General features: G+C 35.5%; 1 protein-coding gene across 3 annotated transcripts in view; it reads left to right on the top strand.

The window, feature by feature from the left end:
* LOC126832240 (tumor necrosis factor ligand superfamily member 10) overlaps nt 1-8,472 on the top strand; it is a 28,503-nt gene extending 20,031 nt beyond the window's left edge. For all 3 annotated transcript variants that reach the window (XM_050562955.2, XM_050562973.2, XM_050562964.2), the window contains exons 2-5: nt 269-722; nt 3,688-3,724; nt 5,854-5,973; nt 7,271-8,472. In XM_050562955.2, the coding sequence (XP_050418912.1) occupies nt 330-722; nt 3,688-3,724; nt 5,854-5,973; nt 7,271-7,731 (1,011 nt within the window). In that variant the 5' untranslated portion in view covers nt 269-329 and the 3' untranslated portion in view covers nt 7,732-8,472. The remainder of the gene's footprint in view (nt 1-268; nt 723-3,687; nt 3,725-5,853; nt 5,974-7,270) is intronic.
* The last annotated feature ends 7,203 nt before the right edge of the window (nt 8,473-15,675 follow it).

The following is a 15,675-nucleotide window of genomic DNA, read 5'->3' as shown; positions in this document are numbered from 1 at the left end:
ATATCTTATTTTTGTCTTTATATATTTTTGAAAATGTTAGTTGATGTGTTTATCTGTTTACAAAGGAAATTCAAATGATGTATATATATCGGTGGCCCAGAAAAAACGACCACGGTGGAATAATTCAAGAAGTTTTGTACCTATATCATTCTGACAACTTCCGACGCTCAAAATTAGTGTTAACATTGAACAAGTTTTAAATAAAAATGCCAAATCAAGTTTTGCCGGACAAGGCCGTTTATCGTATCATTTCTTGTTTTTTTTTCAGAGAACGCAACTTAAAATATTTTTAAATCCTCCAATAGAATTGGTATTTAGCTGCACATGAAATGGGTAAACCGTCACTTGGATTGCCAAAGGTTACATGCCCTACCAATTCTGAAGATGGAGGATTTCTGTTATTGTCGCAAAAAGAAGTATACACAAAAGCCAGTCCTATAAGAACCACACAGTCTTTTTTGAGATGCACACTTTTTTCAGTTTTTATCTGTTTGTTCATTGTCACTGTTGGTTTTGTTGTTATTGTTGTGGCTATGAAGATGCACACTAATGATAAAGCTTCAGCGCCAGAAGATTTACCAGAGTTTTGTATTGAATGTTCAGAGTTATATGCCAGCTCTATTAACACCAATGAGAAGTACGCTGTAGAAGTTAGAAGAGATGAGAACAAGTTAAGATGTTGTGCTAGAACATCAGAACAATATCCATTGTTGATGAAAAAGGTAGGTTTATTTAAGGTATTTAAATCCCAAAAGATGATCTGTTATATTGTTAGTCCATATTTTGTACAAATAGCCCAAATACGTATGATTCATAGTTTAGCCGAAATCATACTTTAGCAAACAATTAAACATGCATTATGCAGGAGCTAAATCTGACTATTGCAGGTCTTTCTTTAGACCTGATATATTATTTAAATTATTAATTAGACATTAATTAACATATCCAGACCATAATCAACTCTCGATGCCATCGTTAGCCTCCGATGGCGATATTTAGTGGAACTGAATACATTTTGTGGTGGATAATTTAACGCCAAAGTGGGTAATCGAGACTTTGTTTATTATACTACCAACGTTAGTAATGATGATCGAGGCAAGCCTAAAAGTGAATAGCTGAGATCTCAGTTCAGAGTGAAGCAATTCGACTGAAATGTTTAGCATATTCTGTTTTCATTATCTATTTTTTAACTATTATAGCGAGAACTGCCAGCTCTTTAGCTAATCTTTCCTAATGCCCCTTTAATTAAGAAGCGCTAAAATTGAGAAATTTAAAATGAGTAAAGTATGGATCGCTTATCTACAGTTGATATTTAAGGAAAACACCAATCTTGCCATGAAAATATTAGTTCACAAATCCCATTAATTCCCATTAGTTCACAAATCCCATTAATTCCCATTTCAGGGCCAGTAAAGTATTAATTTCTTAGCCATTTCCAATCATGGGAACTTGTCCTACATTTAGGATGTCTTTTTTAAGCTAATACTACATTGTAGAAATGTATTGCTGACTATTGTTGGGAAATGAAATGGAATGGAGTTTAGGACCTTACGGTTCTACTCCGACTGGGCTAATAATAAAGACGGGAATACGCTGGTGTGCTATGGGTTATTTTTTTCCCACCAATTTGAACACAGGACCTCGGTTTTTCGCCCTATCCGAACCACTATACATTGTTCCTTGCTAGACCAAGGGAAAACCACGCCAGAAAACCCGATGAACCTTCTAGATATACACCAGGATCGAACGCAGGACTTCCAGGTTCACTGAGCTACCGCGGCTTCTATTTTGAAGGGATATCTTTTGGAACAGTGAAACTGTATAACAGTATAATAGTATGTAGGTTATATGTAGATTGCTTGCGTCAGTGACTGTTTTGAAAATCATATCATTGTTCATCTTATCTTTCCCCAGGCCAGCAGTGTGCCCATTATTGATGACCTATAAACTCAATCTATATATTCAAGGTCATTTTGACATTGTACAGTTAATGTCACCTTATATTACCTAATCACATAATCAATATACAGCTCAGTCAATACAATCACATATCGCGTGCACCGAGAATTGCAAATCTCCGAGAAACGTATCTTAGTTCTAAGAAACGGAATGTAAAAAGGGTTGCATAAGTATGCGTGCAAGATAGGCTGTTTATAAAACTCCATTGCGGTAACAATTTCCACATACAATGAACAAAAAGATTGAAATTTGTCCATTGTGAACCGCATGGCAACGATTATTGGGCGTACTATGTTTAGTTGCCTTTGTCAATGCTTTCTTCTATATATAATAGAAACAAAAAAACTTCGCGTCATTTCCTAAAAATACGCCTGAGTATATGATACAAGAAAGAAATATATTCTCGAGGATAACGGAAGCAGTTTTATTTGAAGCATACACCTAACCTTTGCGTAAAAACAAAGAGTTTATTTTTATTTTAAACATACATGTACATCAATCAAACTAATCATGAATCTTAGATGACAAGTATTAGATTGATAAGATGGTGCTGTTACTTGGTAAGTCTTGAATTAATATATCTTGATATTCAAATTTTTTTTATTATGCACGATGAATAATAATGATCATAAAAAATAATAATAATACAGAAATAGTGTACTGTAATTGAGCATGCATAGCAAAAAAATAATAATAATAATAATACGAAGCCATTTCTAAAATAATAATTCATTCCCCCATTTAAATATTTCTTATTGTGTTTCAGTTCGTTTAAATATGAAGATAAAATTATGACCAAGAAAGTACAAGAATAGTTAGCTGGTAAAGAAATCTCTTTGTGATTAATATGAATTAAGCTATTTCAAACAGTACGACAGAAATGCCCAAAGATGTTGCTGTGACTTTGGAGATAGAACTGATTTTATACCCTCCCTGTTCATTCCAATTTCATGTACTTGTAAACAGAATTCTGTTGATTCCATATGAATAAAATAATAAAATATTTTAGGTCAATCATGTTTTGACTAAGCCAAGTACGATCAACCCTACCTGCACAATAATAGCAGTCTTCCATATATATCCAAGCCAAATAATATCTAAATGTTAGTATCAATTATGATAAATTCTTTTAACATTTAGTATGATGTATTAATACAGGTAATCGTAATAACACGTCGAGGCTTCATTTATTATGATCCGCTCTTTCTGATATTGCTTGGACGATTCAACAGTTTTAGTTGATATTTCGTGGGTGACAACCTATGTTTTTAAATTGTATTTATATGAGCTATGTTACAAAAATGAACGGATGTGGCAAACCTTGTCGAATCCTAGCACAGCTTGTGAACGTAACAGGACGAACTTTTATTTCTTTGGTGGAACTCTTCACAGACGCCAATAGTCAACAGACGGGTAATTTCCATGATTACTGGTCAGGGTTCATATCCGAATTTATATCTGTAAAACTTTCTCAGTTTGATTTTACGATAATGATTACAGTGCCATAGAGGGTGGGTGGAGCTGTCTTGATATATAAAAAAGGTATAAAATTTAAGTAACCATCAGTTTGTTCAGTAGGGCTGTCGGCATTATAAATGATAGACCGAGCTCAAGATACATCGATTATTTTGGTTTATACAAGATTTAATTCTTTGAGCATTTGTTTAAAACTTGTTATATTGAATGCAGTTGGGAGTGTAATTAAAATGAACCCTTTTTTACTTGCAGATGCTGGACAGTCTCCAACTGAAGAGGCTCGTATCAAGTATGTTTAATTCCATCTGTATTTTATAGAACGAATGGATTAATGGATGGATGGAGTGATTTTTATGCGTGAATTGAGGTTACATGTATGTATGTAGCGAGCGAGCGATGTTCCAGTTGGGGGTTCGCCGTCAAGTGCCTTAAAGCCTGTAAGAATAACCAAAGGAGGTGGGCGAGGGAGTGGGGATTACATAAAATGAAATCGGGTTATGGTATATTTACCAGCGCCCAGAGGGTAAAGCCTCAAGGCTCGGGTCAACTTTACATATCCAAAAATTAGTTTGTTTGATTACCTGTCGATTAAAAGCCCAAAAACTGCAACTGGTGATTATTTTGAAAATAGAAAATGTAAGTAGTCAAATATTAAATTGATCCCATGCTATTGTCTACTGCCGTAATAATTCGCCCCTCGATCTCTGGAACTATCCGGGCATAGTGTATGCGAGGGAATTGGCATGCTCTTCAAGATTGTCGATACCGGCCACAGCTCTGAAATTCCCTGACAACGTCTTTGCAGTAATACACCACTAATACAAAGTTCACAGCAGCTATGATATTACATAAAGAAGTTATAAGCCATAGGCTCCATGAACTCTTAATAATGCCCCTCTCTCTTAACGCTCTAGCTCATCCGGCTGGTTTTATGAAAGTTGAGCTTTGGCTTCTAAGAAAAGCGCATACTGTTATTTTTATTCGTTTGTTTATCTCATTAAATTAATGTTTCATTTTTATACGCCCACATTGAAATGTGGTCGTATATTGTCTTCGCCCCCGTCCGTCCGTCCGTCGGTCCGGCGTCCACAATTGCTTGTGGACGCTCTAGAGGCTAAAGTTAATATCCGATTGACTTTAAATTTATATACAGTGTTAAAGGCCATGAGACGAAGAAGCCTATTGATTTTCAGCGATTTCCGATAATTACTGCCAGAGTTATGGCCCTTAATCACTTCAAAAAATCTTGTGGACACTCTAGAGGCCAAAGTTAATATCCGATTGGCTTTAAATTTATACACAGTGTTTAAGGTCATGAGACGAAGAAGTCTATTGATTTTCAGCGATTTCCGATAATTACTGCCAGAGTTATGGCCCTTGATCACTTCAAAAAATCTTGTTGACGCTCTAGAGGCCAAAGTTAATATCCGATTGACTTTAAATTTATACACAGTGTTTAAGGTCATTAGACGAAGAAGCCTATTGATTTTCAGCGATTTCCGATAATTACTCCCAGAGTTATGGCCCTTGATCACTTCAAAAAATCTTGTGGACGCTCTAGAGGCCAAAGTTAATATCCGATTGACTTTAAATTTATACACAGTGTTTAAGGTCATGAGACGAAGAAGCCTAATGATATTCAGCGATTTCCGATAATTACTGCTAGAGTTATGGCCCTTGATCACTTCAAAAAATCTCGTGGACGCTCTAGAGGCCAAAGTTAATATCCGATTGACTTTAAATTTATACACAGTGTTTAAGGTCATGAGACGAAGAAGCCTAATGATATTCAGCGATTTCCGATAATTACTGCTAGAGTTATGGCCCTTGATCACTTCAAAAAATCGCGTGGACGCTCTAGAGGCCAAAGTTAATATCCGATTGACTTTAAATTTATACACAGTGTTTAAGGTCATGAGACGAAGAAGCCTATTGATTTTCAGCGATTTCCGATAATTACTGCCAGAGTTATGGCCCTTAATCACTTCAAAAAATCTTGTGGACACTCTAGAGGCCAAAGTTAATATCCGATTGACTTCGGATTGATACACAGAGTTTAAGATCTTGAGGCGAACAAGTATATTGATTTTCAATGAATTTTTATGACTTGGAACAGCTAAATCCATGATACAGTATTAAAAGTTTTGTATACAAAACGTTAGCATGGGGCAGAACTTTATAAAAACCAAACAAATTCTAATGGTTTTCTGAGTTGTTGCTCTTAATCAGATTTTAGTGTATTATAAATGTTTCATTACCGAAAAAAGTAAAAATATGCGACAACTCATGTTGACTGCCCGGACGATTTAGCTGCTGTGGGCGTATGTTTCGTTGCCTGGCAACCTATCTTTAGGATTTTGGGGTGGGGGTGGGGAAAGAACAGCTGCATCATCTCGTTTCTTCTTTAATCCAATATAGATAATCCCAATAAAGAAACAGAAGACGTGACCTTTAGTCTATTACATAAGGCACCAGTAGCAGCTCACATGTTAATTGGTACTGATCTTTCTGATCATCAAAACAATCCAAGAAAAAATGGTACGTATATCAACCTATTTCGGAAATGTATCTTTATTTTTTGAGCGTGGTAACCACTACCGGTTTTCAAACCTTTTCTGAGATCGATTTTACTTAGCTATAAGTCTGGTTTTATTTTGCGTAAACTTGCTACGATTGATTGAAGAACGAACCAAGTCGCTTTTTAGTTGTGGTACTGCTCACCGAAGCCTCCGCTTTTTTCTTCATGAAAGATCCTATAGAAATTTGAAGTCGTGTAGCATTTATTTGTGTAGTTATTGGTCTTGTAAAGTAATCAACGCAAAACCCTCTAAACAATCTGTTTATTGTTTCTGTTGTAAACTTCAAACGTGCAACGCAATTGTGACATCCTTTGTTTTCATGTCCCAATCATAACCCCATACAGATTGATTTGAGACATATTTGCTAATATGAACGTCATTTGACGAACTTTAATCCCGTGCAAACCACTATATTGTGAAAGTTGTTGTTGTTTATTAACGATTTAACGTCCAATATATTAAATATAATACTACTAGCAGGATACCCGGCTTCGCTCGGGGGTCATAACTCCGAAACTGGAAGTGGTAGACTAACGCCACCTGGCCTATGTTACTCCCCGGTCCTAGCTTCCCCTATACCCCAAATTTCAGACTCGGGGCAGACCTAGTGTAGCCGCCAACCCCGAACAGACAGACAGACAGACAGACAAACGACAGTCACAAATATATATATAGATAGATAGATGGACAGGTTGATTATTAAATTATTTACACTTAATGGGTTTAAAATTGGTAAAAGCATACAATACAAACATCCGTGTATATCAAAAGTCTCCTTAAAATTGGTAAAAACACAAAATAAAAAGTCCTTGTATATAAAAAAGTCAATATAAAGCACACTTATAAAATAGCTGTCGTGAGAAGAGAGGGCGGGTCATCTTCTCCTTTTGCCATAATAAAAACATGTTAAAACAGGTCCAGCTGACTGATGTTTGGCGTCATCAGTGCGGATAGAAAAAAAAAAACCCCGGGGGGAAAAAGAATCCCGTCCATTGTAGACCATATATAGACTTTCTTGTCAACACACGCAAGCGCCACCTATATGTGTGGCAGAATCGTTTAATGAGCCACCTCCTAATCCAAGACGGGGGATTATCTACCGTTGATATTTTGATTTTGTTTTCTTAATTAAACATTAAATAATCAATTGCAGTACATTTTAGCGCGGATTAAGCCGTGGAAAATTTGATATTTTCTGAAAAGTGCAAGTGACGCACATATTCTTTGAATAAAGGTTTCTTGTTTTGTTTTTGTAGATGTTGACAACCTTCCACCTGTCCACAATTTATTACCTACCAGATCATTATCTTTATTATCAGGTGTTAAATTACAACACGATCGTCTAATTGTTCAAACTAAAGGTATCTATTTGGTCTACAGTCAGATTTATTTTAAACTGATTGAAGATGTTAACTGGCCTGATGGATTAAAAATCATCAGTCATATTGTAGACAGGTATAATGATAATCTACCTAATGATGGGGAAGAGAAATTATTACAAAGTGTCCACACCTTGACAGAGATATCAACACAACGTAGAAGTAACATTGATTTCCACTCAAGTTATATCTCTGGTGTATTTGAGTTAGATGTTGGTGATGAGATATATACCAGAGTAACAAGTCGTCAGATTATATCTAGAGACCCAACACTCAATTATATTGGACTAGTCATGTTGTCAGATCACAAATACGTTCTAAAAGTGGGGGCCTCCTAGTGGCTAGAACGGTAACGTTTCAAACGGCTGACTACCACAAAAATTAGACGAAAAATAAATAAAAATTAGACGAAAAATAAATAAAACTAAGAAAATATAAATTTAGACATACGGTAACCCTGCTTCTAATTTCGGTTAAATGTTCAAAATTGTTGTAAATTTTGGTTGACAAACCGTTCAAGATATCTTTATGAAATATTTTGTTAGTCTTATTTGGCTTAATTATTAGTATCCACGCGATGATTATTCCGCAGCATATTTCAGAAACCATTCAAGATATCTTTAAGAAATTTTATTCAATTTTGTTTCATTCATGCATCAGACTTTAGATACTGTGGCAGTGTAATTCTTATAAACCCTTGGTAGTAGTTTTGTATTATATACGTTTGCAATAGGACGTTAAATCCCATTTCATTTATTCATTCATTGTATGCCAAATGTAACCAGTGAACATAATTGTAAGAGAGAAAGAGAAGGTTTAACGTCCACTCAACACAAACTGGTCCATTTCGGGACCAACAAATGGTTTAATTTTATTTCAATAATTCGCTTACGCTTGCGCTCGGGTCTATAGCAGTGATAGGAATCCCGATGAATCGAAACCACGCCACTTGACTCAATGACAGATCCTGTCCCCCCCCCCTTCGTTAACATAATTCCTATAGGTCAAACAACATGTACTCAACTAGTTTTATTGTCTATAGGAGTGTATATATTTTTAAATAAACACTTGTCTTTGTAGGTTGTCGATATATATTCCTTCCATGAACATGCCATCATATGATCAGTCTGTCCGTCTGTCTGAGGTGAATGTTCAAACTTGGTGTAGGTGTTTATTATGTGAATGCCTTGATGGAGAGAGAGAATGGGCTTTAACATCCACTCGACACAAACTAGGTCATTTCGGGATTAACATATGGTTCAACTTTATTTCATTAATTCGCTTGCGCGTAGGGGTCTTTAATAGTGGGAGGAAACCGGAAGACCCGGAGAAAACCCACAAGGTTGAAGTGGCGACCCCGCTCCTTGTCACGTACAGCCGGGGAATCGAAACAACGCCAGTTGACTCAATAGCAGACCCAATGATACAACGCGCACGCTCTAACCATTCGCCCCACCCCATGCCTTGATGGAGTTTGAAGATGAACATTTTCTGCTTAGGGTAAGCATAAATTAGCAATTAGATTGATTGATGCTTTGGGGCATGATAACTTTGGTTCTAGTGGTGACATTTTGGTGTATAGTTTCAACACTGTGTGACACTACAGTCAATTAAGAACTAGCTTTGATTTCACGTTGTGTATAAAACCTCAAGGATCAGTTGACTCTGGAACAAATGATGCAAATGATGCTTGATAAAGACGAGAGTATCATCGTCGAAACGTTGCATGTTAATAAACCAGTGATTGTTATTCCATAAATAGTGTTAGTGTGTCACAATAACTCTCCTTCTAATTGAGGTAGAGTATTCAAACTTGGTATAGGTGTCTATTAGGTGAATGCCTTGACATAATTCGACTTTGGATCTAATTGGGTGAGAGCGATGAAACACCGAGTACAGATTCATCATATCTATACCTTGACTGACTTCGATGACGAGAATGTTTTGCACATACGATGTAGCTGTTAGAAATTTGATTGGTCAATACTTTGGAACATAACAACTCTGCTTTTATTTGAGGTAGAATGTTTAATCCTGATGTAGATGTTCTTTAGGTGAAAGTCTTGACCGAATTCAATGATTAACGTTTCCCGCTGAAGCTAAGCAGAGCTAAGCAATTTCATGGGTCGATGCTTTGGAACAAGATAGCTGATTCTAACTGATGGAGAGTGGTAAAACTTAGTGTATAGTTTGGCTACCACGTACTTCACTTTATGCTTAGACTAACTATTGATAATCAGTTTGATTGCTCGATGATTTAAAAACAATAAATGTGCAATTAATTAATAAATTAATATTTATTTGGGATTTCGGAGGGGGATATCAGCCTCACCGTTAATTGGCTTGTTTGGTACCTTGCTCGGGAGTTTAGCGTACCCTTATCAAGGAGAAAATGTATGTCATTTTCAGTAGTAAGCGCTGCATGGTAATGGTTTCAAGTGGTACCTCAGTCAAATGTTTTAGACCCAAGTTTTATGTCCACTAGTAATGTAAACATATCATGCAGACTACCATATACTCAGATGACCCCATTTCCACAACAACCCAACTCATCCGAGACCTTTTAACCCTTAACATATGTTTTAAATCAGGGTGTCCACAAACTTTGTACATATTTCCCATTTTGCGTAAAAGAGGTAAACCTTTCCAGGATATATGTACATATTTTACATATATTTTAAGTTTCATCTAGAGCCCCACAGCCTTGGTATTATAAGTATTACGGGCTTTACCAATATTTGCGAGGGGTGAGGGTATTTTAACTGAACATTGAGACGCGAAATGAAAATTGAAAGGGGGTTTAACGCCCTACTTTTCTGCACCGACTAGGGTAGAGAAGACTGGCATACGCCATGCAGTGTGCTATGAGGGATATAATGTCGTCGCCCCTGTCTGTCCGCCGGACGTCCGTCCGTCCACTGAGGACAATCTACAGGTCACATTAATTTTCTATCCGATTTTGACGAAATTTGAAATATAGGTCTATCTCCCAAAGATCCCGGTTCCTTTCGATATTGGCATGTATCGGACCATAACTTCATGGATCATGGCCCCTGATTGTACGAAAAATCACGTTTTTAGCTTGTGGACACTCTAGAGGTCATAATTTTGATCCGATTTTGATGAAACTTGAAATGCATGTTTATGTCCCAAAGATCTTGGTTCTTCTTTGAATTACGACCCCTGGTTGTACGAAAAATCACGTTTTTAGCTTGTGGTCCCTCTAGAGGTCACAATTTTTATCCGATTTAAAACAAACGTTGTAGTATATCAGCGTTCCACCCTAATAATGGTTGAGTTCGAATTTCGTGAAAATCGGACAAAAACTGACGGACATAATGGCCGCCCCTTGTATGTAAATAGTGTAAAAATATGGTATATCAAGGTTGTTGACCCTCTAGATGCTACAGTTTTTATCCGATTTGAATGAAACTCTAAATATATGTTTTTATCATAAAGATCTTTGATAATCACACATATCCGAACGTAAGTACCTTCCTGGATTATGGCCCCTGATTGGTCGAAAAATCGTATTTTTAGCTTGTGGATTCTCTAGAGGTCACAATTTTTTCCCGTTTTTAAAAACCGTTTAGATATAAAACCATTCCACCATAATGAAGGTGGAATTCGAATTTGGGGAAAATCGAAATGAAACTGCCCGACAAAATGGCCACTCTTTGTACGCAAATTGTATATAAGTATGTAATACAAAGGTTATGGACCATAACTTTCTGGATTATGGCCCCTGATTGTACAAAAAATCGTTTTTGTTTTTAGCTTGTTCTTTATCCATCTCTTGCAAAATGTGGGCGTATCTTGCCTGGCAGCCGCTGGTTTGTAATAAATATCAAATATTTTCACATCAATCAAAATCGAATAAAGCGTGTAACCTCTAGGAGTCATGTAGGGGTTAATGTTTACTCGACTTAACATAGGTAATTTCGGGACTAAAACATATTCAATTTTATTTCAATAATTCGCTTGCGCGTAGGGGAGGGAAGCGCATGGGCCGGAGAAAACCCGTTCAGAGTTACTTTTATTTTTGTGATTTTTTTCGTTAACTGATTATTTAGAAATAGAAAATTTAATTATGGAATTATCTGCCATACAAACTGAAGTTAACCATACAGCATACTGATACTATATAGATAATCACAGAGTAAATTAAAATTATTTTGAAATACTGAATGGTTTAAAATTAGTGATAGTGCTTCAGTAAATATTTTATTGGTCGGATTATGGCCTACCAGTAAAAGGGGAAATGTGATTTTGAATAGCATAACAGTATTAGGCTTACTGTTTTATTAAAAGCTTATTGCAACTGAAAATTGAGCAAAATAACATTTTTGTTATGAAATTTGGAACGGTATATAAATATAACATACCATAAACTTTTAAGTTAAAACACTTAAATTGTTTACCACAAGTAATTGTAGGCCTACATAGAATCACATTTTGCGATACACAATCTTAGAAAAAATTAGGCTTGTCCATTATCCTTTTGCCAGAATATAACAGATTCTTCAGAAAATATAGTTGTTAGTTCCCTCGCACATATGAATCTAAATTTATTTTATTCGGTAGACTGTATAGGCCTATTATTGTGTTAGTAGATTTTATTTGTTTTTACAAAAAATATAGAATGTAAAAAGAACATGTGCAACTACAGACATTAATAGCACATTGATTTGATTTGATTTAAGTTACAGCGAGAGGTCATATTATCATAAGATAAAGATGTATAGTCGGTATAGGGATCTACTTCTTCTAGGCCTACAGTACTCAGTAGTCTACTCTGCATTAGAATATCATATGCAATATAATGCCAATTAAGCCTAACCAATCAAATATGAAAACATCTTTCACCAAATATACTCAGCCAAATTAAAAACTTGACACTGATGAATTTCAACAAATTTTTTTTTCTGGTAAGTCAAATAAATTTTAAAGTGTTTCTAGCGATAGTAAGTAGTAAGAAGCCTTTAATTTCATAAAATTGTAAAGTCACGTGGATCACGTGACTTTTGAGCATGTACAGATGAAAAACCTGAAAAACACGTGCAAACACAAACTCGTGAGGTCAATCGATGCAAGTTTGCTTAAACTGAACACGCACACGTAAATTGAACTGGAAAAACAAATTAAAATTGTTATTTTCATCTTTGTTAGAAAATGCCGACCCTTTCAAATGTAGAACGTCTACGTGCTATAGGTAGGCTCTATGCTGGTCAGTCTGTGGTCACTGTTGCAAGAGCCTTTAATTGTTCACGCCAGACAATAATTAATCTTAGAATGAGAGTGCTTCAAACTGGAACTATTGCCGACCGCCCAAGGGCTGGAGCGCCACGTGTGACGTCACTCCAGGAAGATCAAGCAATACGATTACGTCATCTTAGAAACAGATTTGTTACTGCAACCTCCAAAAGTAGAGAGATGTTTGGTGGAAGGGTAACTGCACAAACTGTTCGAAATCGCTTGCAGGCTGCTGGTCTTCGAGCTCGGGGGCCCTATAATGGACCAATATTGACACCTCTTGGTGTATTCACAGAGTAAAAATACACAGCGTGGCGACTGCTTCATTTGCATACAAAGTAGGTCGCACACTGCCTCTTGGGGTTTGTCTGTAATGTCACTAAACATCACAGAGTAAAAATAACCAAATCTCTTTAATTTCGTAGTTTTATAGTATATTCGGTAACAAAACTACTGAGAATTATCACACACAATCATATGTTAGTTGTGTGTGTGTTTCGGGAATTTATAAAACATGTTGCATATTTTTAAAACATGGATAAACGCAGCGTGGGACGGCCCGGACTGAAGTGAACGACGGCAATAATTGTGACGGTTTACGAATTGGTACTAGGCTGTAAATTATTGTCGATTTTAAAGGTTTTTATTAACTTTAAAACTAATCAACCAAATACTTGTAGTTTCGATTTCTAGATTTGAAATGTAATTTCCATACAACTTAAAATGGACCACGCCCTCTTTTGGATAAGGCCTATTTTACACAACATGATTTATTCCCCCCCCCCCCCAAAAAAAAGAATTCTTCTATAGCTTATTACTGTGTGCTTCTCTTATTTATGTTATGTTAATAAAGTAAGCTTCCATTAAAATATAAAATAATAATTTAAGAATATTAAAATTTAATTTCAAATAGGCCTATAACGTTTTCCAATTATAAACAGATTTGAGCCGTTGGTTGTTTTCCAAGATAAAATACTCTTGGCTCTATAGCTCCTTTTGGAACTGTCTCTGATCGGACTATGTCCGCTGACAGTTCATATCGCTTGCTATATAGCTGCAATATGAAAATAACATATGAATCTAAATTTATTTTATTCAGTAGACTTGCGGTACGTAGGCCTATTATAGAATGTAAAAAGAACATGTGCAGCTAGTTCAGACTTACTGGGTAAAGCTTACTATTTAAAGTTTGATCTTTTAAAAATCACAACTACACGTAATTCTAAAATTACAAAAATACTATTATGCTATTCAAAATCGAATTTCCCCTTTTACTGGTAGGCCTTAATCCGACCAATAAAATATTTGCTGAATCACTATCAATAATTTTAAATCATTCTGTAATTCAAAATATAATTTTAATTTACTCTGTGATTATCTATTATGCTGTAATGGTTAACTTCAGTTTGTATGGCAGATAATTCCATAATAGAACACAGTATAAATTAAATTTTCTATTTCTAAATAATCAGTTGACAAAAAATCACAAAAATACAAATAACTCTGAACACAGATCAGACCTAACGGCATGGATATCTAGAGCAAACTTCAGATTTATAATTTAATATATTCTTATGCAGTAGTGTAAAAGTAAAATGGCCAATTTCATAGTATTGGAGGGCCTATAAAGGCCGTCAAAACATTTCATGACACCCAGAGCAATATGCAAAATATTCATTCTCAAGTTGTTTTTGGTTTATACTTGTTGGTAAAAAGAGAAACCAATCAACTCAAAAAATTTAAAAAATCAATTGAAAAATGTTATAGGCCTATTTAAAATAGAATTTTAATATCTTTAATTATTTTATTTTTTAAAAATGAAAGCCTACATTAATTAATAGAACAGGCGACCCTACTCCTTGCCACGTACAACCGGGGATTCGAAACCACGCCAGTCGACTCAATTACAGACTTTATGATACAGCGCGCGCACGCTAACCATTCAGCCATCCAACCCCCCTATAAGCTCTAGAAGACAAAGGAATTTTTCTTTGGGAGAAAAATAAGTCATGTTGATGTTGAGTAAAATAGCTAGGCCTTATCCAAAAAAGGGCGTGGTATCCTACTTTGACATTTTCAAATTGCCTTTTTTAAGGTGTATGGAAATTACATTTCAAATCTAGGAATGGAAACAACAAGTATTTGGTGGAATAGTTTCAAAGTTAATAAAACCTCTTAAAAATCGACAATAGTTTACGGTCTTAAATAGACCAATTCGTAAACCGTCACAAATGCCGTCTCTCGTCTCAGTCTCACTTGATTCCGGGCCGTACCACGCTTTATGCATGTTTTAAAAATATGAATCATGTTTTATAAATTCCCGAAACACACACACAACTAACATATTATGATTGTATGTGATAATTCTCAGTAGTTTTGTTGCCGAAAATACTATAAAACTACGAAATTAAAGAGATTTAGTTCATCGATATAGATCGTAACGTCGTTGAGCGAACTGTCAGTGTGTGTTTATTACAGACAATTCCCAAGATGCATTGCGCGTCGCTGTGTTTCTATGGGCCGAAATCACTGATCTATATAATAACTGGATAGCTCATGACGCAATCAACAAATGACGTAACTTGAAGCCACCGTCCGCCATCTTGCTACACCCAGAAGCACTTATAGTCTCTTATTTCCACTATTATTAGTATGCGCTTTGTTTACAAGCAAATTCGACGAAAACATTAACAACAGAACATTATATTGTGTCGAAAACATTGTTGGCGTTTTTATATAAAATAAATTCAAGAAAACTTATATTTTCACGAATGCGTAGCATGAGTGAAAATATAAACGTTTTCTTGCTTAGAGATGAAATAAAATATGTTATTCACGACAAAACGACAAATGTTCTATTTATTTTATGATTTTACAATCATTTTAGGTAAAAGCAACATGGACTACTTTGTCCGCTTCTAGCCAGTGAAATAACACTTTTATTTCACTGATAAAACGCGGTATTCCACTACTGAACATAAAATAAATAACTATATTTTACAAGCCTGTATCCCATATTCTTCTTTACA

Source organism: Patella vulgata, chromosome 1, assembly GCF_932274485.2.
Source record: "Patella vulgata chromosome 1, xgPatVulg1.2, whole genome shotgun sequence".
NCBI lineage: Eukaryota > Metazoa > Mollusca > Gastropoda > Patellidae > Patella > Patella vulgata.
Note: the sequence above shows the minus strand (reverse complement) of the source record. Positions and strands in the feature narration are given on the sequence as shown.